Source organism: Maylandia zebra, linkage group LG3 (assembly GCF_041146795.1).
Source record: "Maylandia zebra isolate NMK-2024a linkage group LG3, Mzebra_GT3a, whole genome shotgun sequence".
Taxonomy (NCBI): domain Eukaryota; kingdom Metazoa; phylum Chordata; class Actinopteri; order Cichliformes; family Cichlidae; genus Maylandia; species Maylandia zebra.
The window spans coordinates 33,300,887-33,327,827 of record NC_135169.1 but is presented as its reverse complement, the minus strand read 5'-3'; the positions used below and the strand labels follow the sequence as shown (position 1 = coordinate 33,327,827).

Sequence of the window (26,941 nt, the reverse complement as noted above, 5' to 3'; positions counted from 1 at the left end):
AACGAAGACATGAGAACGCTTCCTCACATATGTTTTTAATTCTTCTCACACACTCATCGCCAACATGTACATTTACATTTTCAACACAGAAGTAGGCTTGAGACTTGAGTCTCAGCACGGAAGGTAAAATGCATCTTAAATTAGAGACAGATTTAAAAATGGCATTCTTATTACAGCGTATGTGGTTATTATAACATATTGCAAGTAGGGAACTTTCATATCACCTTAGCTACTTTCATATCACCTTAGCTATTTGCACATACAACAAAAATAGTTCCACCACACTGAAGGTCTGTTTTTGGTCTAAATGCAAGCAAGAAGCGCAGCTGCAGCACATCAGGGAAGGAAAGTCGGCGCTGCGGTGCTTTAAGTAACACAGATCAAGCTTCAAACTTTGTGTTACACCTGGCACAGTTTGCATTGTCGTGTCACATAAAGTTGCAGCATTTTGTTTCAGAGTTGAAAAAGTTTTCAGGCCTGCATCATAAAAACTGATGGAAATGTCACGATCGAAGGTGTTCACATTAAAAGCATCCTTTGAAATTATTTTGTGTACATTTATAGATAGATAGACATAAATGAGGCCTTAATTAAAAATTCAAACATTAGTCAGTGGTTATTTTTATTTACTAAGAAACAATCTACAGACTGTTATGACACTGGTGTAAATGCACAATCAGGCACAAAACACATCATTGTACTTGTAAAGACATCCAAGAAACCCTGCGCCTCTTACAGTTTAAGACAAATCTCTACAACACTGGTTTCTAACACTTATCATCCTCTTGTGTGACTGAGACTCCTGAGGAATAAATATCTAAAGCACCAGTACAGACATATACCACTAACAAACTGGTTTTCAAACAAGCCGTCAGCCGGATGTGTTTGGTTTTAGGCAGTGTACTGTATGTAAGGAGAAGGCAGTGGGGAAGCCCTGAGACACTAGTGTAAAACTAGGAAGGCTGTGGATATAGGAGTGAGTGTTTATGTGCGTGGGAGTGTTGTTACCAGAATGTACAGGACAATCATAACATAACCAGACAGCATGTAATGAGTTCATTCAGGGGTGCGTGTTCAGATTTTGCTGGTAGCAGTCGTAATATTGCACTAAAATGTCGTCTACTTCATTACTTTATTCGAAAATATCATTTTGTTGTAAAGCTGTTGTGCTTATGCCTTACACAAAGCATAAAACTGATTTCAACAAAGCTACAAAGTAAAGCTACAAAAACATTTTCATCAGAGGTCATGAAACACTTAAACGCAGGCGTTCACACGAGCACGCGAGCAAAGCATGGAGAAAACGAGCGCGACTCACCAGCGGGCTCCTTTCAGCCCGTGCTGCTGTGTAGTGTGTTTTTTTTTTTTGGGGGGGGGGGGGGTTTGCTTCATTTTCTTTTGATAAAAGAAAAGAAAAAGTCCCCACATCTGTCAAAACGCAGCTGGAATGGCACACGAGCACAGGAGTATATTCTAATTAAGGCAATTAAGAAAAAAACCTGTGCACCACTAATACAATACAGGTGTCCCACATTCACACTTCGAAGAATACAAAAAGAGCTGACATGAATACGGTGTTAGAAAACACTAAAATTAATATATTAATAGTACTAGAAAAACTTAAGCAATTATCACAATTACAAAGTAAATGAATGAGAAATGTTTCAGAATTAAAGTTAAACACAAAAACAGTATTAGTGTACATCACAACATGAAATGACTTGATCTGAATCGGATTTTCACAATCAAAATGCAGCTCGGGTGTGCTGAACGCATGAAAACACAGATTAACAACATCAAAAAAACTAAGAACAAAAAAAAGCGTTGAAGTCATCACGGTCAGTCTTGTGATAGAAATTTAAAAAAAAAACGTATTAAAAAAAGTCGCTCTTACAGCGAGAGTTTGCAGATAGTGAATAAAGGGCAGGGCGATGATGATGATGATGATGAAATGGAAGGTGCTAACCTTTGTTTATTGCACTTTTGATGGACCCCAGACAGGAAGGTTTGAGGCCAGACTACTTAATTTGACATCAAATAAAAGACTAGGCGTGGGGGCACGTGTATAGATGTGTGTTTTCATGTGTGTGTGTGTGTGTGTGTGTGTGTGCGTGTGCACCCACGTGGGTGTCTGAATATGTTTGGTGAGCAGGTGAGATATGAAAAGTTGCACTTCAGCAGTCTGCTGATTTGCGGTTGTCTCTGTCCTCCTTCGACAGAGGAGCCCTAGCCTCCTTCATTTCCTCGCCTTCCTCGCCGCTCCCGCTGCTGCTGCTGTCGCTTTCGGCCGGATAAACGACCATACAGAACTTCTGGCCCACGTATGTCATTTTATCTGAGAGAAGAGAGCAAAAGAAAAGGAGTGAGGACAGATTGAGGTGCAGGCTGTCTGACTACATGATGCAGTTATTAAATAGCATAAAGAAAAACAACTGCTATTACTTGTAGTTATAACATTTTATAACATTGCGGTCGTGGAGTGGACATCCTAACAAATTCACATCAAAGTCAACTACAAACAACCCAAGAGCTACATCTCATGACACGAAGTTCCACTGGTCATGATTGCTTCTGTAAATATATAATTATTTTAAAGCATGTTGTGTCTAAATTAAGTACGGTGTCAAAGAACACTTCTGACTTATAAAATAGTTCCTAAACAATAATGAATTTGCATTTCCTGAACATTGAATCATTAAGTTAATGAGAGGAAAAATATTGGGCTGATTTATGGGGACATACCAACAAAAGCGTCAAAGCACTGTGGCTTGTTGTCCCAGTATACTCCCAGGAAATAGACTGGGACACCGGTGAGCATGATGGCGAGGCCGATGCCGCACACCAGGGGCTCAGAGTAGAGGGAGAAGATGAGCAGGAAGGCCCAGAAGAGGAGGTAAATTACCGGCCATATCAGGCTGATCTGAGAGGAGAGAGAGGAAAACAGATTTTTATAACGTAGAAAGAACAATTTTTTTTAAACCACTTTTTAATCATTCATTTAACTCAAATTAAAAGCTATTCCCATTAAAGCTGAACTAGATGGACATTTACATTGTTTAAATAAGCAAAGTGCAAAATATATTGAGTACAAAGCTAAACCAAAGCACCACATGAACAGACCTTGATTGGCCGGTGCATGTCGGGCTGTTTAATACGCAGAACAATCTGCCCGGCGACAGTAACTCCGTAGAAGAGGTAGTTGATGAAGCCCACGTAGTTGATGAGGGTGTACATGTCACTGGTGCACAGCATAAGGAGGGTGGACAGGCACTGAGGAATGAGAAAGGTTTGTTGTGTTTAACCGAGTGTGGTCAATGGAGACAGAAGAACTTGTGTATGTGGTAGAGGTAATATGGAGCCGTGTAACAGGGAGAGCAGTACTCACTGTGAAGAGCAGGGCAGGGATGGGAGTGCAGCGTGTCACATGAATCATGGCCAGCAGACTGGGGAGGTGGCCCTCTCTGGCTCCGGCGAAGAACAGTCTGCAAAGGGAGAAGGACAAACACAATGAACAATGTTAGCACGAGGGAGAAGCCAAACATTATGAAGAAAGCAAGAAAGACTGGAGGGGGTCTGGGTGCTCAGTATTACGACTGTGATGAATTTAGTGGACATAAAAGCAGGTTAAAGCTCATTTCGACCTCTCCAAAAACGCTGCCTGCCCCAAACCAAGTGCCCTAGTTGACTTCTCTGTCTGCCACATTTTACATTTGGTTATGAAGAACAGACTTTAAATTTGAGGACTACTGAGACAATCCATGCAAAATGTGTCATGTTAGAGCAGTTCATAGTAAAGCTTTGGCCTTGATGTCAAACACTGACTTCACATAGTACGTAGTCTGTTGATACAAGTCAGTCTAGTCCAACTAACCGTGAAGATGTGAAGAGGGAACCGTTGACTCCCCCGAAGGTGGAGAGAGCCACAGAGATGGGCATGATCCACGCCATGACTCCGAGCAGCTTCTCACCAAAAGTCTGGGATGGAGAAAGGGTTGGATGATAAACAGACATAAAGGCACATAAGTATGTGTTTTAATTGGAGATAGAAATAGATGATGTACACACAGAAGACCTATATAGACGCAAAACCCACTTCAACACCACCTCTCATGTTCATTTACTTTAAACTGGAGCTGGACTGCTTAACATGTACTCATAGATTACATTCAAGTTTTGTCACATGCTAATTAACCCTACAACTGAATCATACACTACTTTTTATATCTTATAGCTTGCTGGTGTCAAACATAAGGCCCATGGGCCTGAAACGACCAATCAAAGATTCCAATCTGACCCACTGGGCAGCTTGAAAAATGTGAACGAGGGCACTGATAAAGACCTCCCTCATGGACATCCATACTATGCCAAAGTAATAAACAAACAAATCACAGAAAAGTTCCTGTTTTTTTTCTTAATCTAACACACTGTTACTGACTTGAGAGCTTTAAAAGAAGGCAACAGGACTTCTCTGACTTTGTGAAGATGTTTCTTCTCTCATACAAAGATGTTTTCATTTCTAAAACAACTAGCAGAGAGTCCCAGGTAATAAACTCACCCACCATAATGTCTCCAACAGCCCTGGTGACGACTCAGGACCACCTCTAAAGGGGATGGTTACCCTACTAGGTGTATATTATCTTGGACCTTGGACCAGTTGTTTGAGAACTGAAGCCTCTTGGATGAGAGGCAAAACATCTTCAAAAAACCACATCCAGCTCCCTTCTTTTCAAGCTCTCAAGGCTACCTTGACCTAGATGCCTGAGATCCTACACCAGGGGTAGGAACTCCAGGCCTCAAGGGCTGGTGTCCTGCAGGTTTTCCATTTCACCCTGGGTCAACACACCCGAATCAAATGACTAGTTAATCACCAGGCCTCTGGAGAACTTCAAGACATGTTCAGGAGGTCATTTAGCCTTTACATCAGCTGTGTGCTCAAGGACACATCTAAAGTTCCCCACCCCTGTCCTACACAGTCATAGTATTATTGCCCATGCATTTACCAACAACGACCATTAGAGGGTGTCATTCATTTGAAATAACAAGGTGTGTCTGAATGAAGTGACAGGACCACCACAGCTCACCACAGCAACAGCATTTGAGGCAAGCAGCTCCTGAGGACTCATGGCTGTGACATAGGCGATGTTGGCGAAGACGTAAACAAAGGTCACGACAGGGATGGAGATGAAGATGGCGCGAGGAAGGTTCCTGAAGACAATACAGCACAATACTTCACTTAAGAACTGAGAGAAAAGCAAAAGATTTAAGGAAGGAAATTAAAAAGGATGTTTTACAGGTGGGGTATTAATGGATAAGAAAGGTTACCAAAGAAAAGGAAATGAGGAAATAAGTCACTACTTTTTTATTTCTACATCTGTGACCAGACACTGGGAATGTCAGGGGGAATTTTTCCATTGTTAAGTTACATAAATTTCAGAGAGCTTTAGCAAAAAGGATCAGGGATTAAAAATAAGCTTTGTTGGTATGTGACTGCTAATTACTCAAACAGTCACAAGCAGCTTATAAATCAGATATATTCCTGTGGCAGTGTGGCATTTAATCTTGTGGGAATGTGGTTTTCTACACACAGCAGCTTCATATTTATATATGTATATGAGAGGCAGCGTAAAGTGTCTTACACATAAGGATCCACCAGCTCCTCTGTGACATAGTTGAGGAAGTTCCACCCGCCATAGGCGAAGGAGCCTTGTAGGAAAGCTAAGGCTATTAAACCTACATCGTAGTCCTGGAAGGGCTCAAAGGCGTTGGCAGGCTCCAGCCAGTAGTACTCTCCTACAGGTAGAGGAGAAAATCTTCAGCTTGGCACAAACACAATGGAACATTTACAACGATAGCACAAACTTTTCCAATTTTCTAGTCATAGTAAATAACAAAAAACAAAAAGCAGTTTATTTTATGGTTCTCTCTGTTCATTTCTTAAATCTGCATGACCTTCCCAAATTAAGCGGGCCTGTTCCCAATCATTTATCTCTAGTTTGATAACTTGTTTTGCTGCCGGGGTAAACAGCCTGGTTTCCTCTGAGGTCTGGCCATGCTGTAGGGAGCCCAGCTGAAAACTATCAGCTAATGAAATCAGCGTGTATAAAACAAGTTGTAAAAGGTACTTTGTTAAATCCTTGTAAAGTGACTTTGCAGAATGTGTACTGCTTTTCCTCATTCCTTCTTTTTTATTCTTTTAAATCCCCTATTGAGGCTTGTTTTTAAAGATATGTCTACCACTCTCTCTATTGCATACAGTTCCTCAGATATGAGCTAAATTCCTCCCATCAAATCAGCCTTTGAACTCTTCATTATCTCCAGACAATTGTGCAGAAATCCCCGTTTTGCCCTTACAATAACTCTTCCTCAGCCATGTTTGTGCTGTAAACCCTCACAAGCCTGCTGATATTAGCAAAAGGGCCCCAGCAACTCGCTGACCCCTGATGTGAAGCCTTTACTGTCCCGACACACTGAGCGCGTCCCCACTGACCCTAAGTCTGTGTCTGTGTGTGCAAGAAATGGCGAAACCATTGTGAGCGATGCACATATGAATGCACATATGGCAGCGGTGAGCTTACCCTTGCAGACCTGCACGACTCCCATGATGATGATGAGTGCCAGCGCCAGCAGCTTGCCGGCAGTGAACATGTCCTGCACTCTGGTGGCCCACCTCACGCTGGAGCAATTCACCCATGTCAGCAGCACTAATAAGAGAGAAGCACACAGTTATAAATCAAGGACAGCATTAATTCAGCCAATACTCAAAATCAAGCTCAGTTGCAAGCTGTCGCTGATCTCAGTGCCAGCTCGCAGCAGCTGACGGCTCAGCAGATATCACTCTCATTAAACTGTGCTATTTAGGCTGCTTCTGTCTTCTTTTATTTAATATGAATATGCAAGCCACTTTGCAACCCGACTCCACCCCAGCTCCGTCTTATCAAGACGTTTCAGAGAATTTAGCCTTTAGTGGCTACGTCTTAACTGCGAAACCCAGGAAAACCAACCCTGCAACCTACAATGTAACCTGACCTGCACCTACCTAAAAATGTAACTACACGTCGAGTCGGTGCAGTCAGCAACTACTGCGATTGGCCAATTACACCTGTGCCATGTTTCGGGCTACTTTTTCGCAGCAGTGTATGAATGAGAATAACAATATTGCCTAAAAATCGTATCATAGTTAGGAGCAATAATCATAGTACAAATGTAAGGACAAATGTCAGTGAAGTCCTGGAGGGCAATTGCTGAAACTAAACTCAGCACTGATGTAAGGGAAAGAACTAGAGGGACAAAAATGTTTTGTACCCGAAAAAAACAACTGACCACAACAAAGAGCAAAGACCCAGGAGGGAAAAAGTCCCAGCATTTTGTTTGTTTCTATCAGCTGGCACCACATGAAACACACTGGGACAAGGACCACAAGGTCCATCCATCCATCCATTCGCTTCCGCTTATCCTTTTCAGGGTCGCGGGGGGCGCTGGAGCCTATCCCAGCTGTCATAGGGCGAGAGGCGGGGTACACCCTGGACAGGTCGCCAGTCTGTCGCAGGGCTAACACACAGGACAGACAACCATTCGCACTCACATTCATTCGCACATTCACACCTAGTGACAATTTGGATTATCCAATTAACCTATCCCCACAAGCTGCATGTCTTTGGACCTTGGAATTATGTTAAATACCTTGGACAAGGTATTTAACATAATTCACCGCATACCAGCGTAAATATCGGCAGTGACGTTGACAGCTTACGTAGGTTATGTGGTAGCCTCAACAGCGATTCCTAAATCAGGCGTTAGCCGAGAGCATATCTACCATCATTAATGCTGCTCTGGTCTGAGGTCTTGCTGCTGCCCTCTCTGCTTTCAGCGTTGCAAGCATAAAACAACAGAACCACACCACCAACAAAAACTACAACAGATGGACATAATGACTTTCTTGTGGTCCTGACTGGACTTGTTTTACTTCACTTTGCTCCAATTTTTCAACCGAATCCTTCAATATCATTGACTTCAGATTGTCACGTATGATCGGACACTCCTACTGTTATTACCGGACATATACGAAATTTGCACTGTGAAACAGTCAGACCATGTATAGATTGTGTAAAAGTATTCTGCTGAGCATGCTTATGTCGACTTATCTTTGGAGTCGGGTGTTTATGAGCTGAAGTAATAGTAACCGAGTAAAATTTGTTGATCAGTAACACTGAAGGCTGTGCTGGTTTATGCATTAATTGCTTTATCACTTCATTCACTCAAAGGCACTGTCACTGCATAATTTTGCCCAACAGGCAAAGGAGATATGAGATATATCACTGATGACCCCGATAGATTTAAAGTTTCTCTCATATCAGGTCAGTGAATTAGATTAAAGCCGCACATAGACAGCAGCGACATTTGACTCCCTTGCTGCATCATCACATTCACCCATTATCGTCGTGTGCCTCACCTGCAGTTTCCCTTTAAAAGGAAGCAATTAGTTGCTACAACACGAGTGGCGATTTATGAATAATGCAATGTGTGAATGCACTTTGGAGCATTTCTATGCTTGCATGCTTATATAGTGCAACATTACATGTGATTGCTACTTTTTGAAAGTTTGTGGACTTGCTCCTGTCGATGTATTTACTAGAGAGCTTCATATCAGGGTTGATGTGATGAAGCCAGATAAGCGCGGCCTCGAGAAATTACTTGACATGTTAAAGTTTTATAGGGATGACCGATGTTTTTTCTAACTGTCTGGTCCTTTCAGAGCTCTCTAATCCTGCTCATCTAGCATTTAGCAGAAGTTTTTTTTTTTTTAGAAAGTCCTAAAATGTATTTAGAAAAGCTTTTGACCTCATGGGAAAGCTAACACATACAAGAGATAATGGATTTGATCTGTACTGCTGAGCACAACAAGCCAGTGGGTTCAGGCCAATAGGGTGCCATCAAAGAATAAGCTTGTTTGACTTTGTGGGATTAAGTTCATCACATTAAATAACTCTGAGCGGAGCTGCCACTGCGGGGAACAAAGCCAGGTGCACGTGAACGGACATGCATGATATTAACATACTGTGTGCTCAATGCAGACAAAGAGGGGCACATGATGGGCTTTGCAGATCGGACATAGTTGTGGTGGAGCTACGCAGAAATTTGTGCATCTCCTGCTGCTACTTCCTCCACACAAAAGCAGGAAACAAAAGGCATGCAGATTAGTTCAAGACTGATTCTTATGTAACTCTCATTAACTACATATTAAATCCCCAAACTGATCTGGTGGTAAACAACTGTTTTAAGAGCCAGATGATGTTTCCCACTGCTCTGCATTTCAGTTACAGCATAAACATTCCCTCCTGCTCTGCTGCTGACTGGCAGATTGTGGACAAACACCTGAAGGCACCATTGGAACTTGGAGCTGCTGAGCTTTTTCTAAGCACAGCATACAAAATGAAGACATTATTTGCTCCGTGCGCATGTGTGTGTGTATAGGAAAATGTCCTGAATTAACCATGAGCCTGTAGGAAAACATTGGAGAATTATGACCTTGCACGGAGCCATCTGTAGGAAGAGGCAGACCTCACGAAGAATCCCCCTGCATGTCTTTGAAATGGTACACCATTTAAAAAATAAAAGCCTGTCATGCAGCATGACGCTGTCAAACTGCCCAGTGACTGGTACTGTCTGGTTTGCCTGTCACCTAATCCGGAAATAAATAAGTAAGGCAATATCCTGCAAACTATTACATAACATTCTGCAAAGGCCATGTTTAGGAAATCACAGGTACGTCTAAACACAGACCCAAAGGAAACGAGCAGGTGACCTTTAACCAACTTTTCTCTGAGCAACAAATCATCAGCAAGCTTTTTTTCCCCTTAAAAGCTGCCTGGCAACATCTGTCTAATCAACGCAAGAAAGAAGAAAATCTAGAATTACGCAATAAAGCATGTGCTAGCAGTTCTTGGTAGAGCTAAGCACATTTGGCTTCAAGTCATTTGTGTAAGTGGATTAAAAAAAGGCAGGTTAATACAGGTCAATGTGTCAGAAACATTAAAAGCAAAGTATTCAGACAGAAACAGAAAAACTAAACAATATCAAAGAAGCTGTTTCCTGCCTGCTTCGTCAGCACCAACATGCTTGTTGTATATCTTGTCAAGGACCATGATGGTTATTAAGTTTGATCCCTTTCAGCCCTTTCAGAGGCGTATTTACAGGCTTTCCCGCATTAAGCTTAAGTGTTTCCAACAAGAAGTGTGCCATGTAGCTATTTTGTTGTTGTAACAGGGCTTCTTCTGCCAATTTCAAATGACATTTCTTCAAATGTAAGCAAGCAATTATTGCTTTCCACCTATTTGGTGCCAAATAACTCGGAGCATAAGACTGCTTATTCTGCCAGCTTAGTAAAGTAGCAGTAGTGTTTTTGGCTATGGTCATTAGCAGCAATCAATTGGTTAACTACATTTAAATGTCTTTTCATGCATTCTCATGCAAGTCTTTGGAAAGTGAGCTTTCAGCATCATTAAGCCAAACAGGACAGCAAGCTGAGCTCATCATGGGAAGCAAATCAAAATATACAATACTCCGCAAAAAGTTTCACTCTCCCTTGAAAAACTTACAAAGTGAAACTTTGTATTTGCCATTTTTAATTATGCATGTTTTATACGCTTTAGCATGCAGACAGGGATCAAACCACCGGCCTTTTGATTAGAAATGCTGCAGTCATCCACTCACTTTCAGGATCTAAATCCAACCATTTTTTGAGTGTAATGGTAAAAAAGTGATGGAGGGCGAAAAAGAAAGAAAGTTTAAAAACAACAAGAGTTGGATTTAGTAGGGAGATGCAGGAAACATCTGAGAGAGCTGCAGTATACAAGATGAGTGAGTGAGAATGCCTCGAGGAAGGAACTAGTGTGCAGTTTAACTCAGAGAGAGATATTTTAAATCAATCTGCATCCAGAAAACACCACACTGAACACAACCGTTGTCCTCCTGAGAACTGAAAGCACTTTGCAGTACCTTAGAAGAGATGACCTAAAAACATTGTTGCTCTCCTTATTCCCCAATAAATTTCTTTAGAGTTGCAGGGGTTAGACCACAGCTCCCAATAAAAACAATGTATACATGAAACGCACGAATCGCCGCCAGGTAACACAAACAGTGCATGTATTCTTCTCCAGGCTTCACGACCATCTCTTTTTGTGTCTCAAGGCTCCCTGAAGTATTTGTCTAGTGTGTGTGAACTTTGTCAAAGTACTCAAATCTACCACAGTCATGTTGGCGCCAACACATTTCTCCATTTGTCTCCACACATTTACTCCTCACGGCTAAACTCTGCCAGCTCCCTGTGCACTTCCTCTCTCACATGACCTCTAACTGAGGGTTAAAAAACACAAGTGCTTCATAAAACAGGGGAAAACTGGGATAGAAGGCATAAACTGGATAAACAAAGTCATAACTCAACCAGTCAGTGAATTATAAATAGGTTGAATGTGATGACGTCAACAAAGCAACAGTTGCTGCATTGGAAAATGTGCTTGAAAGGACTTTCAAATGTTGAACTCCACAACATCTAAATGCTGTTATTAGACTCGTTTGTTAAAGCTGCATGAAGCAGATATTTGCTCTAAGCCCCTCCCACAAGAGAAGTGAACTAGGCCTTAAAATAGGTGAAACATGTCTCCCAAACCCTCGATTGTACTCAATTGTTGCCGACATGGAGCGCCGGAGACAAGACGATCAAGTCATCGTTCCAAGTCCGCTGTAAGGTCAAGTCTCCACGTAAGACTCGGAGCAATCACACAACCACAGGGTCTCCATAGAGCCTTCTGCTCATTATCTGATGATGACATTTACACCACTTGGAGACCCCGAGCCAAAATATGATGGCAATGCGTCAAGGAAACTATAACCAATACTTAAAGCCAAATTTAAACCCCCACTCTAAGCAGCTCAGAAAGACTGCTTTACGTTTCTTGAAGAACTCCAGACAGTTGGTGTCGACACCAATGTGCTGACGACACCAACTGTTCGCCATCTATAATCCAGTTATGAGATCCAACACCCGTTTTCACACCGTGTGATTAGGCAGAGGATCAATAGGGACTCCACGACCCTCTTATGGACACACCCAATAGGTCTTAAAAAATCTGGGACTCTCCACCAATTGCTCTTAAAACTGAAGAAGCTTCTCGGATGAGAGCTGAAACGTCTTCAAGAAACTTAAAGAAGTCCAGACGCTTTTCTTTCCAAGCTCCTTAGACTACGATGACCTGGACGACTGAGAACCTTCACAGACATCACTGCTTAAACGTTTTTGTGTTTCACAAATTATTATGTAACCTTTAGAAGTCAATGCCTTCACCAGTTTAGCATTAACGCCATTAAATTCAGTCAGAGTTTGTAGTTCAGTTTATCTTAGTTGTTGGAAGTCTGTCCTCCATGACGTGGAAAACACACCTCTGGGTTGTGGTTCATTTGTGTCTGGGCGTGTGCACACGAGTTAGATGTGATGTGCTACTCACAAAGACAAACGGCAGCCAGCACACGCAAGCCATTTTCTGGTGGAAAGCAGGTGGGGAACAGAGGCTGCAGGACATAGTTGGAGAACGTCAGCGCGATCACAGCCTGGTTGGTCGGGTAGATGACAAGCACAGCGATCCACAACCGCAGGAACCTGCGCAAAAAGAAGGGATAGTTATGAAAGAACTTTAACTGAGTATTAATGGACTACGCGAACAAAAATAACAAGTCAATAAAACAGTTCATATGTTCATGGTTTATTAAGCTTGTAACAGTCAATGATTAGTGAATCATTTATGAAAGTACCAGTGCCTATTTCACTTTCTCCACATTACATTAATTTAATAGTTTGTACTAGGAAAAGAAGCTACACAACAGTGTCACCTTTGGGTTCTGAGGAGCCATGAATGGCTTCAGTTGCTATACTCAGCTAACACTAAAAAACAAATGACCCAGTTACTGAATAGAACCACTTCCTTGCATCACTCAGAACAAAGCAAAGAGAGGAAATCTCATGCTGCTTGTGACTAAAATAGTAAAAAAAATTTGCAGCTACTTTGATGTTAGGTTACCGGCACATTGCCCCGTTATTTTCCTGTGTTTGTGCAGGGAAACGACATTTAGTTTAACCCAGACCACTAACATTTCTGCCTGGCAACAGTTTAAAATGGGGTGACTCATCCAGTCTTTTAACCTGCCAAAGTAGCAGTAGTCATGGAGAAACGCAACAGTGAAACAATACACCAACACGCCACATGTTACACATTGTCTGCTTTAATATCACATCAGCCCATTGTTTTTTGTTACATTTTTTATTGTGTTTACTCACATTGATGTATTTTGTAATTTTCACCTCGTTTTCATCATACATGATTTGTTTAGATAGACATGCCTGACAATACTTATCTCACTCGCCTCAGCATGATAACAAAAACATGCAAACAGGCAGATATCAGCAATAGTGGAATAAAATGAATATCGGGCTGATGACACGAGATTTAGCAGAGCTCAGGGGCTTAACGGAGTGACAGGTATAACCGTACACGTGATATCTCCATTAAATTCTCTGGAAGCTTAAAAAGGGATCATTACACTCGAGTGCATTAATGGGATGGCGGCTCGCTGGAATTTGTGAGTGTTTGTTAAAAAACGTCACTCTCGAATAACTCCCCTTTCACACTGCTCGCTTCACTTTTAGCATTTTTAATACTCAAATTTAGTATATTTCAGGTAAATGATGTATTTTTTTACTTTACTAAAAGGATCTAAAACCTACATTTATTACTGTTAAATACAGTAAAAAAATAATGTGTTGGGTTTAATGTGTAAACATATGATAAACTAAGGTGACAACGATGAAACAAGCTAATCTACCATTACACTTTGAAGCACACCAAGCTAGCTGCAATATTTTAATGTTAATTAATGTATAAATTATCTATAATATTATAAAATGGACTTGTTGAATATTAGATTGTTAATAAATTATGAAAAGAACAATCTGTAAGTTATTTAGCACTAAGTAGTATTTAAATATATCAGTGTATAAAGTTTGTGGATGCAGCTAGAAAACAATGTTAGATTCTGTTAGCTCATAAGTTAGCATTGCACCTAAAAACTAAAATGCTAACAGTAATGCCTTTCTTCTGCACTGAGTCTATGTATAGTCTTTGACCTAGACTACACAAGTGGTTGACACTGTTGCTAGTGTTCAGTCGACTTTGTTTTAAACCTACACATTAGGTACGTCATAACTTCAAGCCCTTTGGAAATCCTACACCGTAATCTGACGTGCACCTTCCTAGAAATGTAACCATACATCGCCCTCGACAGCTACAGATGCAGCTGTCGGCGTCACCCACTTGTCGAGGCTACAACATGGCCTGCAGTTACATTTCTAAGTAAATGCACGTCAGTTTACGGTGTCGGGCACAGCAAAGTTACAGTGTAGAGTTTCAGAAGGGTTTGCAGTTAGGATGATGGAATGTAATGAGAAATTTGTGAATCATTTGTTTCCATTTAACTTCCACTTAAACCACTGAAACCAGCTACACCTACAGTATTCCGTGTAGGGGACATTACAGGTGTTACGTAACCCTCGTCAGTTTGATACAACAAAGGCCCTTTGTGCATGAAGCGCTGTCCATTCAAGTGTTTGACGATACAATTTTCAAATTCTTTCTTCTGCGAGCTCGCCTTCGCACAGCTGCGAAGGTGATGTAAGTACACCCACCATTCCAGTTAGTGACTTATAAGCACGCCCCCATATACACAGATGGGGACAAAGGGAGCAGCAAAACAAAAACAAACATCCCTTGAACATGGATTTATTTATGCTATACCCAGGGCACATGGAAACGGTGCGGCCCCAACACTTCAAACTGAGCATGTGAAGCCACAGAGTACAAAGTCTCTGGAGTTAGATGTTCATTGATGTGTATTGATAGTTTGCGCACAAAGAGACACAAACAATCATTGTCTGTTTGGTCTGCTTGAATTCCTCTCCCAGAATATCTTGATAATATGCATCCTTGTGATAGTTGGAAAAAAAAACAATGGTCTGGTGTGTGTTTACTTTCTGAGAAAAGGCCTAGTGTGTGTGAAATCTTCGCTAACAAACAATATTGTTTTTGCTAGGAAACTAACTTAGCGTGATTCCCAAGCTCTTGCTGTAAGAAGCCATTTATGGATGAATGGGAGGAGGCCGTGAGCGGAAAGTCAATTCAAAACTTTCCATTAAAGATTGAAAACCCCCACAGCGGCGTGCCATTCGAGATTCTCTGAGTCACCTGGAAGCTCATTTACTGGCAACTAATTTGAGTCAGTTGGGTGAATGTCTGTTTCTAAGATCTGCAGCTGGCTACAAGCTAAAGTCCACCTTTCTACGGTGGACTTTAGATGCAAAAATTTCACAAAATTAACGTCATTGTGGGATTTAGTGTTTTTAATATGTTATATCTGGTTGCTGTGCTTGTACCTCTGGACCTGCTTTGGATCCATACATCTGAGCTCCATCAGCTGGATAATCCACCAGGACTCGTCAAATCCATGTCAAATTAACTTTAGTCGTTTCTGGCCCATTTCAGGCCCTTCTTCTCTTTGTTATGCAGTTAATAACCAAACCTTTTGTGGAATGACTGGGGGCTTCTTAGCCCTCACTGATGTGAGAGTGAATAAAAAAGTCCAAAGAGAGAAGCTGAACTATAAATCATTCCAATTACAAAGATGTAATCCTTTGAAAACACATTTGTTATGGAGAAAATCAGCTTTCAATTAGTAACAAATGGTGTCCTATTTTTTGTACGTCATGGTCTTAACTTTTTCCAGCATAAAGAAGACAGCTGGCGACCCCCCCCCCCTGTATCCTTAATGTTGAGTTTTGACACCTCAGTATATAATCAATAAAAACATGGTTTCAGGGCCATTAGGATAAGTTTCTGTTTTTTCGAAGGGTGGCCCCAGTAAGCTACTCTGAGGCCTTTTGTTCAATGACGAGGCCAATGATAGAAACTCCTCAATTAAAATAAACAAAACAGAGTTACCCCTAATAGACCTCCAATCGGGGAAGAGTTAAAACACAGGTGCTGATTTACCCCTGAAGATGTGTGACATCTATAAAAGAACGAACGACTCACTCACCCTGCCAGCCCGCCGAAGATGTCCTTGACGTAGGAGTAGTCTCCTCCAGACTTGGGGATGGTGACGCCTAGCTCGGCGTAGCACAACGCCCCGATGGCGGTGATGATGCCGGTGATGATCCAGACGATCAAAGCCAGGCCCACTGAGCTGGCATTCTCCATCACACCCTTTGGGCTGACGAAGATACCTGAGCCAATAATGTTACCTGGTGGAGGGTGGAGGGAGAGAAAGGGTTCACGTTTCAGAAGTGCTGTCCAAAAGCATTATGGGAAGTAGTTGTCTAGCTTTAGGGCTTGTCCCATGTTATTAGAAAACAAAGTGTGGCTATAAGGGCAACTGCTCTACCAATTTATTACTATCTTGTGATTATTATACAAGTGGATGGCTGATCACTGGTGTATGAATTCACCCAGAAGCACCGAGGGAAAGACTGAGGAAACAGACATATGACAAACTAGACAGGAAATAAATAGTTAGGTCACGAGTAAAATGGAAAAGATGCTTTAAAAAATAAGAGAGAGAACGAGCAGAGTTTCAACAGCAATGAATCAGTCGAGCTGCCTGGCAAAGTGGGAACCTGCGATATGCTGACTTGGCATAGCTATGAGGAGATGGAAGAGGGCCGAGAGCAGGGTTAACGAGTGCAAAGAGGGAGGAGGACTGAAACGTGGACGCAGAGGGGGGAGAATAATGCCCTGACATATTCAATGAGCGTCAGAGAGCAGTTTGCACAGCAGATGAAAGAGACGGATGGTTGGGTTCAGGTCTAACACGAAAGCGTTCACTCCTCTGATAAGGCTGACGTTGGCGGTCACGAGAACTGATCAAGTTCAGCTCACCGTGGTTTGAAGGCTTGATGCCATCAGCCACAGGGAAAAGTGCCGGGGTCAAAGGTTGGCTGGGTTAAATCACAGTGAGTGCAGTGTTACAGTACAAAAGTCAGAGATATGAACGATGCTATCATATTGTGCCTCGAGACATCATCAGGTGGATCCTTTGTGGCTGCTATAACTGCAGATAAAGTGTAGTATTTAAGCTGCTGTCGACTCCTGTTCATACCAAGCTGGGGGATTAGGGCTCTAAGTTGTGAATATTATCAAACTACTTCCATTTTAACCAATTAGACAAACTAAACCATCCTTTAGTAAAGGTTTTTAGACATTTTACCTGTGTAATATTAACGCTACATCTCTGTTTATATATCTTCCAGGAAATCAGGTGGGCTTTTTTAAATTTCTTGTGTAATACAGGACTGATTCTTCAGGCCTGTATAAATCTAAATCAAACAATATTTTTTTTTTTAAAATCCTCCCTTGTTTGCACACTCATACACACACAATGCTGCTCTATTTAAGCGCTCGTGGTACCTCGGCTTTCTAAGATTAGCCTAATCTAAGTCAAAGGCATGTGCACAACTAAAAACATGCACATTGTTTTTTAGCTGTAACAGACTCCATATGGATCGTGTGCGAGTGGCGAGAGCAGCCGCTGGCTTACATAACGCTAGTTGCAGCTTAAAGGTAAAAAGGAGACAAACAAACTCTTTCTCCCCTGATTTTGTTGACAACTTTATGACAGAAAGTGCCTCACCTTTAACATCTAGAGGCAGGGGGGGAAAGCAGCCATCTGCTGACTCAGCATTAATGTTGCTTTTCTTGTAAAACAGTCTGGATGGGTGGATTTGCCTGTGCAACATAAAGTTTGGTAGACTTTCCAGAGGCTTTTGAGTGTAAAGTGTCTGATCTATGTTGTTTTGAATGTGTTTATGCTCTGAGCTTTAGATAATGGAGACTTTTTTATAGAGGCAATCAAATGTGCGCGTGCATGTAGTGCGTTCATGTCATGTGCATCATTGCGCACTACGGTGCAAGACTGCTGACTAATGTGGAATCTGCATGTTTCCTGTTCTTACATTTGTTGTTTTACACCCCTTTGTCTCCAAGCAGGCCAAGGGGAAAGAAATTTGGGAGGTTTTTTTGGTTTTTTAATGTGGAGTTGCTAAACTCTTTGCAATCTCTGACCAGCTGAGTGCTGCATCACCTTTAAGAAGCAGGCGATAAAAAGTCTGAGCTGTCGAATCTCCACAAAGTTGTTCTTTTTTACATATTTAGGTACATTTTTAACTACAAAATATAAATAATATATTTTTTTATTAGATCGTTGTTTCATAAAGGAAGAGGATTGGTTTGTGCCCTCTGAGCATATTTCTGTTCCTTGTTTTTCAAAACAAGATTTCATTTTTAAGGAATTAGAAAGACCACTTTTTCATATCTAGGTTTCTAGGAAGCCACATTTTATGTGACTCATAATAGAAACTGGGATCACTGTCTGGTACGTTCAGCTGCCCACATGAGTCACCAGAGCAGTCATGTAACCCCCCCACCCACCCCCAATGAAATAAAAAGTAGCTAAAAAGTAACGATAATTTGCAAATTAAATGATACGTAATTCTTTATGCAAAATAATTTTTTAACATAAAACACCAAAAAAGAGAATGCGATGAAGCAAAAATAAAAACACTTAACGTGCATGTTTTAAGTGGTAGTAAGACTTGGCATCGACAACCAAAATCTAAACAATGCCATGAAAAATAAACACAAAAACACCTGATGCTGGATACAGAAATGAGGCGGTGTTCATGTTAAAACTCCGACTTTAAAACAGATTTAAGATTTTTCTAATCTGGTACAAAACAAGGTCTTAGTCTACATTGCAACAACATATAAACCCATTTAAAATATTTTCAGGCTTAGTTGTGCATAATTATGGGCGAGGCCACTTTGAGTGACAGGAACATGCTGCTTTGTTGTGTTGAGGTTGTAATGAAAGACCTTCTGAGGAGTCTGGTGTTCATCCCCCCCAGTAAGTACATTTTGTTCCAAGGGTGTTTTTGCAAAGTCAGCATCAGTCTTAATGTCACAGCAGATTAGAGACGCACGTTGCTCAAGAAAGTGGCTAAGACAACTTTCCACAAGAAAAAAGAAAATGCTAAAATGCTACACTCAACACTTTGAAACCGTAGTTTATAAGCCAATGGTTTCCACATTAACCACTGTTTATATATTCAGTCTTTTACATAGACTGTAGATAAATGATGCCTATGTCCCTCTTTTATATACAGCCTATTGTATAAATTAGCTTGCCTGAGCCTCCCTGTGACACCCCTAAAGATATCACTCAACCAAACAGCATCCACAAGTTATAAATGTTAGGCAGCGTGTGTGTGTTTGTGCAGCATTATGATATAACCCAGATGAGCCTTTGCAAAGCTCTGTAGAATTAGTCTTTGTATTTCCCCTCAGCTGCAAATCCCTGTTTAAACAGCTACCAAGCTGAGGCAACCTGCTGCTTGGCCCTCAGCCGGAGCCTCAGACTGTGCATGCGTGCATGCTTTTGAATATGAAAGGAAGGTATTATTACACTGAAGTAATTAATCGGACGTAACTCGCATTAATGGTTTTGATAGCAAGAAGAGGAAAAGAGGAAGCAAAATAAAGGCAGGCTTGTTTGTCTTTTTATCATTAATCCTGCCAATTATTCCTGGATTTAGTCTCTGCAATGTGAGTCAGTTTAAAAAGAAATTAATATTTAATAAAAGTACGATTCATCCAGGAATTTCTTTACATAATACAAAGACTGGAGTGCAGCTCAGACATGGCTAAGCCAGGCAAGCTAATAAAACAGCATTATCAGGGTGGAGCCAAGAATGGCCAAAAGTTCACTTCTAATCCCAGGCTTTGGACCTTTCTGCAGTTACGTGTCTTCATTTGTGTCTGTGTGTGTACGTGTATGAGCGATAAATGCCTGAACTGTACAATAGGCCATAAAAACATTTGATGTCCTCGTGTGCTCGACCCTTTTCATGGAAACCCAGCAGGGCATGTTCGTGAACCAAAGGATCAGTCGAGTCACCTGAGCTCACGTCTCCCTCGCACAGGACGGCGTGAACTGAAGTGGCATGAATGAGTTACTTGGCCAAGGACAAGAGGGCTGAGCGCCGAGGAGTGTGGACTATGGAGGGCTATAAAGACCTCCCGGCCCTGTGCTGCCCCAACATTTCTTAACGATTGGCAGATAAATGGAGATTGATAAAGCAAGCAGTTTAGATTATGATGAATGCGGGTGTGTTGAAGGGTGGAGCTGAGCTGGTGGAGTAAGGATGCTGTCAGCATGCGCAGGGATCTCCAGCGTCTGATTTCACAGAGTAACAGTCTCATCTCTCCCTGCCACGTCATTTTTTTGTACTCCTCTCTTGTTGAAAGCTTCTCGGGATATCAACCCACCCCGCCGTCTCCCCTCTCTTCTCCCATTGCCGTGGAAACACGTGAATGAGTGACTCATCCCCCGCCCTTCTATTCCTCCTGGCAAGGTCAGCATGAGGACCGCACACTCTGGCAGGACAACCTGTGCCATATTTTACCCCAAAGTTTTTATAGATCAGTTTGTCATGTGATGATGATAATGCATCGAGAGACCCCTGTTGCTGTTAGACAAATGAGGGATGGCTTTCACCGCTCGCGTTACCTGAGTCCATCTACTCCACGAGGATAGTGACAGTGCTAGTAGGCTGATTGTGGTCATTTGAATTGAAATGAAAAGCAATTTCTGGTTATTTGGTAACTATTTTGATTGAAAATCAATCAGTCAACATTTAAAACAATGCTAATCAATCACACACCTGATCCTCATCATCATTGCTTCTATCTCTGACCTCGGAAAGCTTCTTCCAAGAGAAGTTTGCATGTTATGTTACGCTGCAGTACATATAGCTTATTTTACAATTTGCCCCGTGTAATATAAAACAGCACTTTGAACGATTCGAAGACTTAAGCCTTTGTCATCATTTCCTTACTCCTCACTCCTTGCAGTTTAGGGGACTGCTGGAGTACTCAATACTTTATTAAACACTCTAAGCATGAATAGTGGGCATTATCACTACAGGAGTCTTAGTCATGGAGTGAAATTTTTGAAAATCCATAATGAAAATATCAAAATGTTACTGATTTGATCTTAAACTTTACAGTCTTGTGGGTCTTTGCACTCAACACGATACTCAAATACATAGCAAAGCAGCTTTCTATTAGTACTTTTCCTCAAAAGTGTCACGGTGCAGTATTCAGCTGTAATTACAAAGAATGGTGGATTCCCGTGCAAAGGTTCCTGCATTTTACAGGAGTAAGGAGTCAAATAACTGAACTAAAAGTTAAAGTGGCTGGAGAAATGTCTTTAACCCTTTATCTGATGAACCATATATGGTAAGTGGATGATCCAGTATCACTGTAGGGTTGAAATTTTGAGCTTGTATTTTGGTGTGTGTGTGCATTATAATGGGCTAAAGGTGCATTTTCCAGTCAATCCTAACTAAATTACAGCTGCAGGCTCAGATCAGTCACATGAGCCTAAAAACTGCATGCACCAATCCTCAGAGATGAGTTAAAGGGACAACATCCTGATTGCTGCAGAAAATTGACTACAGAAAAATGATGATAGCTTCAGTGATTAACGACTGCAGGGGCAAAGGGCAGGAGACTGTTACAGGGCAGACTCAATTACAATATAAGTTTAGTTTGTGGTGTCTACCTGTGTTCAGCTGTTTCCAGCTGTCATGTGAGGTTGCTCTGTAGAGAGTGTGTTTGCCTGTTTTAATCATTTTAAGCATGATGGAGACTTAACGCCCTTTTTGATTAACTACAATATGTGTTGGCAACATTTCTGCCTTGCTTTTAGAGTCACACAAATGATCATCATTATCATAAACTTGTAAACTACATTCATCAAATCTGGAATTTGATCCCAGTGCAGCTTTTTTTTACCCTGCTCATAACTGAAGAGCAGGTGGCTGTATACTCTGATTTTCTCTGCAGTGCTTAGTCCCGTCCCTGTTTGTCATATTCTCATTTTTACACACTTTTCATACAGTCTCAGACCCTCAGACATTCAACATAAAGATTCGTCGCTGTGCTGTCAGACAACAGCCTGCACCACATGTCATTCCCACGCAACAGCAGTGACACTCACCAATAATAATACCGCAGGCGCTCACCAGCCCGATCTCCTTCTTGAGCGCAACACCTCCTCCTGACTCCTTCACAGCGGCACCATCCTTGGCAGATCCCGCCGTGCTGCTGCGTTGTCTTGGGCCGTCCGTCATCTTATTAGATGGACGATTTTATTTCGTTTTAAATGTCTTTTTTATGCACTTGGTGTTGCCCGTGCGCTTGGAGTGCTTGAGCGCAAGCGTCTTCCTTGTGCGTCTTTCTTGTGCGTACAGGAAACGTGCCCCGCTTATCTGATAAAGGACGTTTATCGTTGCTGCTTTCAGCAACTTGATTAATTTGTCAGATTAAGAAAAAAAATCTCTATATTAAAAAGCATAAGGTCAGCAAAAATGTGAAGTGCTTTTTGGAAACCGTGTGCAAAAAGAAATAAAAAAGCGCAGCTTCCTGACAGCTAAGTTTCTTCAAGATTTCCGCGCAGCTGACAAACCAAACAAAGTGATCTCGCGCAGTAGAGCCTGACACAAGCAGCGCGTGATGATAAGTCCGTTTATCGAGAGAAAAACGCTTATTCCAGTGTCAGGTAGGTAATAAATACAGTGACACGGTCCTTGTGTCAAACAAAGAGACACTTCGAAACAAAACAAGAAAGAGCTCTCTCAGTCTTTCCTTGTTCCAGGTGTGAGCCGGAGAGACAAAAACATCCTCTCAGAGAGCTGCTCCAGCAGTGCAGGAAACACTCAGAAGTAGCTCAGCTTTGCCGTAAACACCGACTTGTGAAAACCTTGAACAGAACACTGAATTTGAGTAGATACACGTTCTTCATAGCACCGCCCCACTCCCAGCCCCCTGTCTACTTCGAGTCTGTGTTTTTCTTCTCACGACCATGAGCTCGTGCTGCGTTACTCATTCCTCCTTCAATAAACAACTAAAACCGCTTTTTGATTAAGAGAAAAGAAAAGATATATATGTAGATTCAGTCTTCATTGCTTCTGCTCCCTTTGCCCCCCTTCCTCTGTCATACTCTCTCGCTTATTATTCAAGATGCGGTCTAAATTTAGCTCTTTCACCGAGACGTCACACCTCACGCTGCACGCCACAGCACTGCCGGTGTGTTTTCATCCGTGGGGTCTGTGCAGCTTTACATGGTCACAGACCCCTTTCCCTAAATCGGGGGTGTAACATTTATTTTGATTCTGTGGAGAGAAATTAGTCTGATGATTTACATGCGTGAACCAAAATGTACAAGTGTTCACAGGGATTTGTGTGTAAATCTGTGTTTGTGTGTGTGTGTCTGCTAGTGTGTTCCAATCCACATACACACATATATTTTACAAATAGATCCAGACCTGAACAAACATATTTTCTTTATTTCTACCTCACCACATATATGGTGTTTTTCCGGGCCAAAGAGTTTCCTGTGTGTGCAGATGTCTAAGAATGTTTGTGACATTTTTTCACTCGCCTATAAATCATCAAATATGCCTAAAATGATCACCTGATATGGACGAATCACGTTGCACGTGCACGCCATGCTTGCAGTTTTTACGGTGTCAGTTTCACATGTCAACAAATGTAAATGCGTTTAAGTACAACCGGAAAACTGGCATATCTGACTTCCCGTGTCACTGCCAAAAAACAAACTCTTTTTTTCTTCTAAATAAAGTGGATAACTCGTCATTCCACGATTAAAAACTGATATTATTTTTTTTATCATATGTCCCAGTTTTCTTAAACATGTGGCTCCGTGAAGCTGACACCAAATCGTCCGAAATCCTGGAGTGCACGTGCACGGTGATGGTGTGAAGCGTGGCACAAACACTCTTGGATATGTGTACACTACTCTGTGTACGTGAAAAACATGTGACACTGAAATTAAAAATGCTTGTGATCACTGCTTGTTCCGGTTTGGATGTAAAATGGTTTTGTGCCTGTTCACATTTGTACTGCAAACCCACATCTGGAAAGACTTAGAATTACACACATTTATACATTTTAGTTTACAGCTGTGGATCACATCATCCGCATGTATCAACCTTCTGAGAATATTTTCTCTCCATAAACCCTGAGCTGCCCCCAGTGAGTGTGTAGGTGAACATTACACAAGGCGCTTATAGGCACCGCATAAAAGGTAGAACTCTATCAGGAGCAGTTGGCGAGTGTTTGCAGACGTATCAGGAACTTCCGTGCAAACTCGCTGCCAGCATCCCGAGCTCACAGTGATTGGAAGGAGGTTTTTGATCCTGCACCACACATCTCCTTGCAGCCTCCAGCAATCACTCACAAACCAGCTGAGGTTGCCGGGGGAAACCAACCAGCCTTTAAGCCTTTATGGCTGAGGGCTAAAGAGCGAAATACACTGGTTACACAGCAACATTGTAAACATCCTGCATGCGATGTTGTTGCTTCAGAATCTTTGGGCTGCATGTTTTTTTAAAATAAATCTATATTTAGAATTCACATAATGATGGTTTCTCTTGGAAAATCAGTTATAATGATAAAAAATGTGTTTTTAAAAACAATTTGGCGCCTTCAGAGAGAAGGGTCAGAGAATACGAAGAGAAAAAAACAATTTGTGTGCACTACTCGAAATTACACTCTCTCTTTCTTTCTCTGTAAAAACTTGCATTGTTACCTCTTATTGTAGTGTGTCCAACCACCAGTATTTGTAGGTGCTCAGCTAAAATAGAAAAGATCTCTATATAAATATATCTTAATCCTTCTTGAGCTCACACCTAACTGAATATTGTGCAGAACACGAGCATGTCTCTTTAAAAGCCAAAGCACTGCCGCTTCTTCCAGATTTTCCCCTCACTGTCTCAATAACTGGTGGGAATTTCTCATTTTTCCTTTCTCCCTGAAGAGATAAGAGGACAGCTGGAGTAAGCAGTCCCTGGCGGTGTAGGAGACACAAGGACACTCATTCAGTGCAGGAGCTAGCTGGCAGGATGAGAAGCCCTGAGCCAAAGTGCTTCACAACACATTTACTGTCAAACATCTTTCCCTTTATTCGCATTTCCTCTGATTTTATAGGAAAGCTTCACCTGAGAGACCCCCAGCAGCACTTCCTGAACAACTGTTGACTCATGATAGCGGAATAGACGACAGGCGTTACATATCTTGAGTTATTGAATCTACAAATCTGTGCGAGGCCTTGCTTTTCTGTGCCGAGTGAACAAAACAACAAGGTCACCCGAATCGCTGCAGACTGGATTGAAATGACCCAGATTTTTGTCATCGCAGACAAAAAAGTTCATACTGCAAATCCACCTTTAGTCACGAACACATTCATCACGTGTTTCATCATTAGGAAAGTAAAAATAAGTGGACCAGTTTGTTGTAGTAACTGAGCACTGAGCAGGTTTTAGTGGGTCAGCAAGTACAGAAACTAGACCTCCCTTTAGCTATAGAGTCGTGCCTGAAAAGAAATTAAAACATTAATAGTCCAACTTTTACTTTTTTCCTCCTTTCATGACTCAGAAAATTATGCACATTAAACAGAGTACATATATATGTAATACACAGCGTGTTGGAGGTGTTCTCTCTCTGAGATTCAGAAGCACAAGAAGCCAATAACCAATAAATGAATTCAGCATTATCACTTGATTACGTTCGTGTATTGACCGCCTTTCATTTAAATGTATCAGACAGAACAAAAGTTAATCTAATTAAAGTTCCTTTAAAGAAATCGACCTCCTTAATTTAATTTTGAATTAATGATTAGTTTAAAGATGTAATGTGTGGCTATAATGAAGACTGAAGCTCAGCCTCAAACACCCTTGTGTGTCTGGGTTTTGGTCGACACTTTAGAGGTTTAATTACGGGTTTAACTAAATCAGGTACTGTTTTTGTACCTGATGAAGGTCGGTTGGACTGAAACGTTGTGATTTGATAAAATGAGACAGTGTGCAAAGGTTCTTATTTATAATTTCTTTTTCCAGAGGAGGTTTAGTTACTCAAAGTAAAATGCTCTGGGTCTGTTTTTCCTCTGTCACCATCATCAGCTAACCAGCCGAAAGCTGCCAAACACTCTGATCCACATAAACAACAAATTAAATATCACACAATGAAGTCAAGTTACAAAAATCTCAAGTGTTTTATATTTAAATATATTCTAATATAAATAAACACAGGCAGGGGAATTAGATTGCTCTCTTTCTTCATTATGTGTAAAAACCCTTGCGATTATAGGCTGATCAAGCTACCTTTGTGATCAAACACTGGCCCCTTTGCTTCTGATAGTGTTGACTGTGCTGGGCTGCAGATACAGAGGACACCTGATCCTTGATCGTCTTCCTCGCTCGCTGATTGAAACAAAGCAGCCTTCTGTAGGCATTGTTTGGCTGATTAGATTGGACTGTTTCTAATTACGTCACTCTAATTGTAGCAGGATAAAGAGCTGTGATAAAACACTTACCAGAAAATAGGTTTGAGAACTGACCAACACTGCTTCTCTAAAGAAAAGATATAACTAGGTCAGTCATTTAATCTGTTTAATTAAAAGGCCATAGCTGCTTAACTGGTCATCTAATCAATAACATTTCTACCTAACAATGCTTGCAAAATCCCATACAGTGCTCACTCTGATGCCAGCGATCCTTTTGGTTTCCTCTTTTTCAAATTCAAATTCAAATTTTATTTGTCACGTACACAGTCATACACAGTACGATATGTAGTGAAATGCTTGGACAACTGCTCGTGACCTAAAGAGAACAAAAAAGGAAAAGGCTATGAATAAGATAGGAAATAAATATGAAAAATTAAAAAGGGTAAATTTTAAATTTTAAATTTTAAAACAGGCAAAGGAA

At 41.3% G+C, this 26,941-nt stretch overlaps 1 protein-coding gene across 1 annotated transcript; it reads right to left on the bottom strand.

The window, feature by feature from the left end:
• Positions 1-19: 19 nt before the first annotated feature.
• Positions 20-23,135, bottom strand: slc7a8a (solute carrier family 7 member 8a). The gene is made up of 11 exons (XM_004574153.4): positions 22,156-23,135; positions 16,138-16,342; positions 12,501-12,652; positions 6,576-6,701; positions 5,637-5,790; positions 5,082-5,205; positions 3,872-3,975; positions 3,386-3,482; positions 3,121-3,270; positions 2,743-2,920; positions 20-2,335 (listed from the first exon to the last, which is right to left on the bottom strand). Exons 1-11 carry the CDS (start codon positions 22,286-22,288, stop codon positions 2,175-2,177), a joined length of 1,584 nt encoding a protein of 527 aa, XP_004574210.1. The 5' UTR covers positions 22,289-23,135; the 3' UTR covers positions 20-2,174.
• Positions 23,136-26,941: the final 3,806 nt, after the last annotated feature.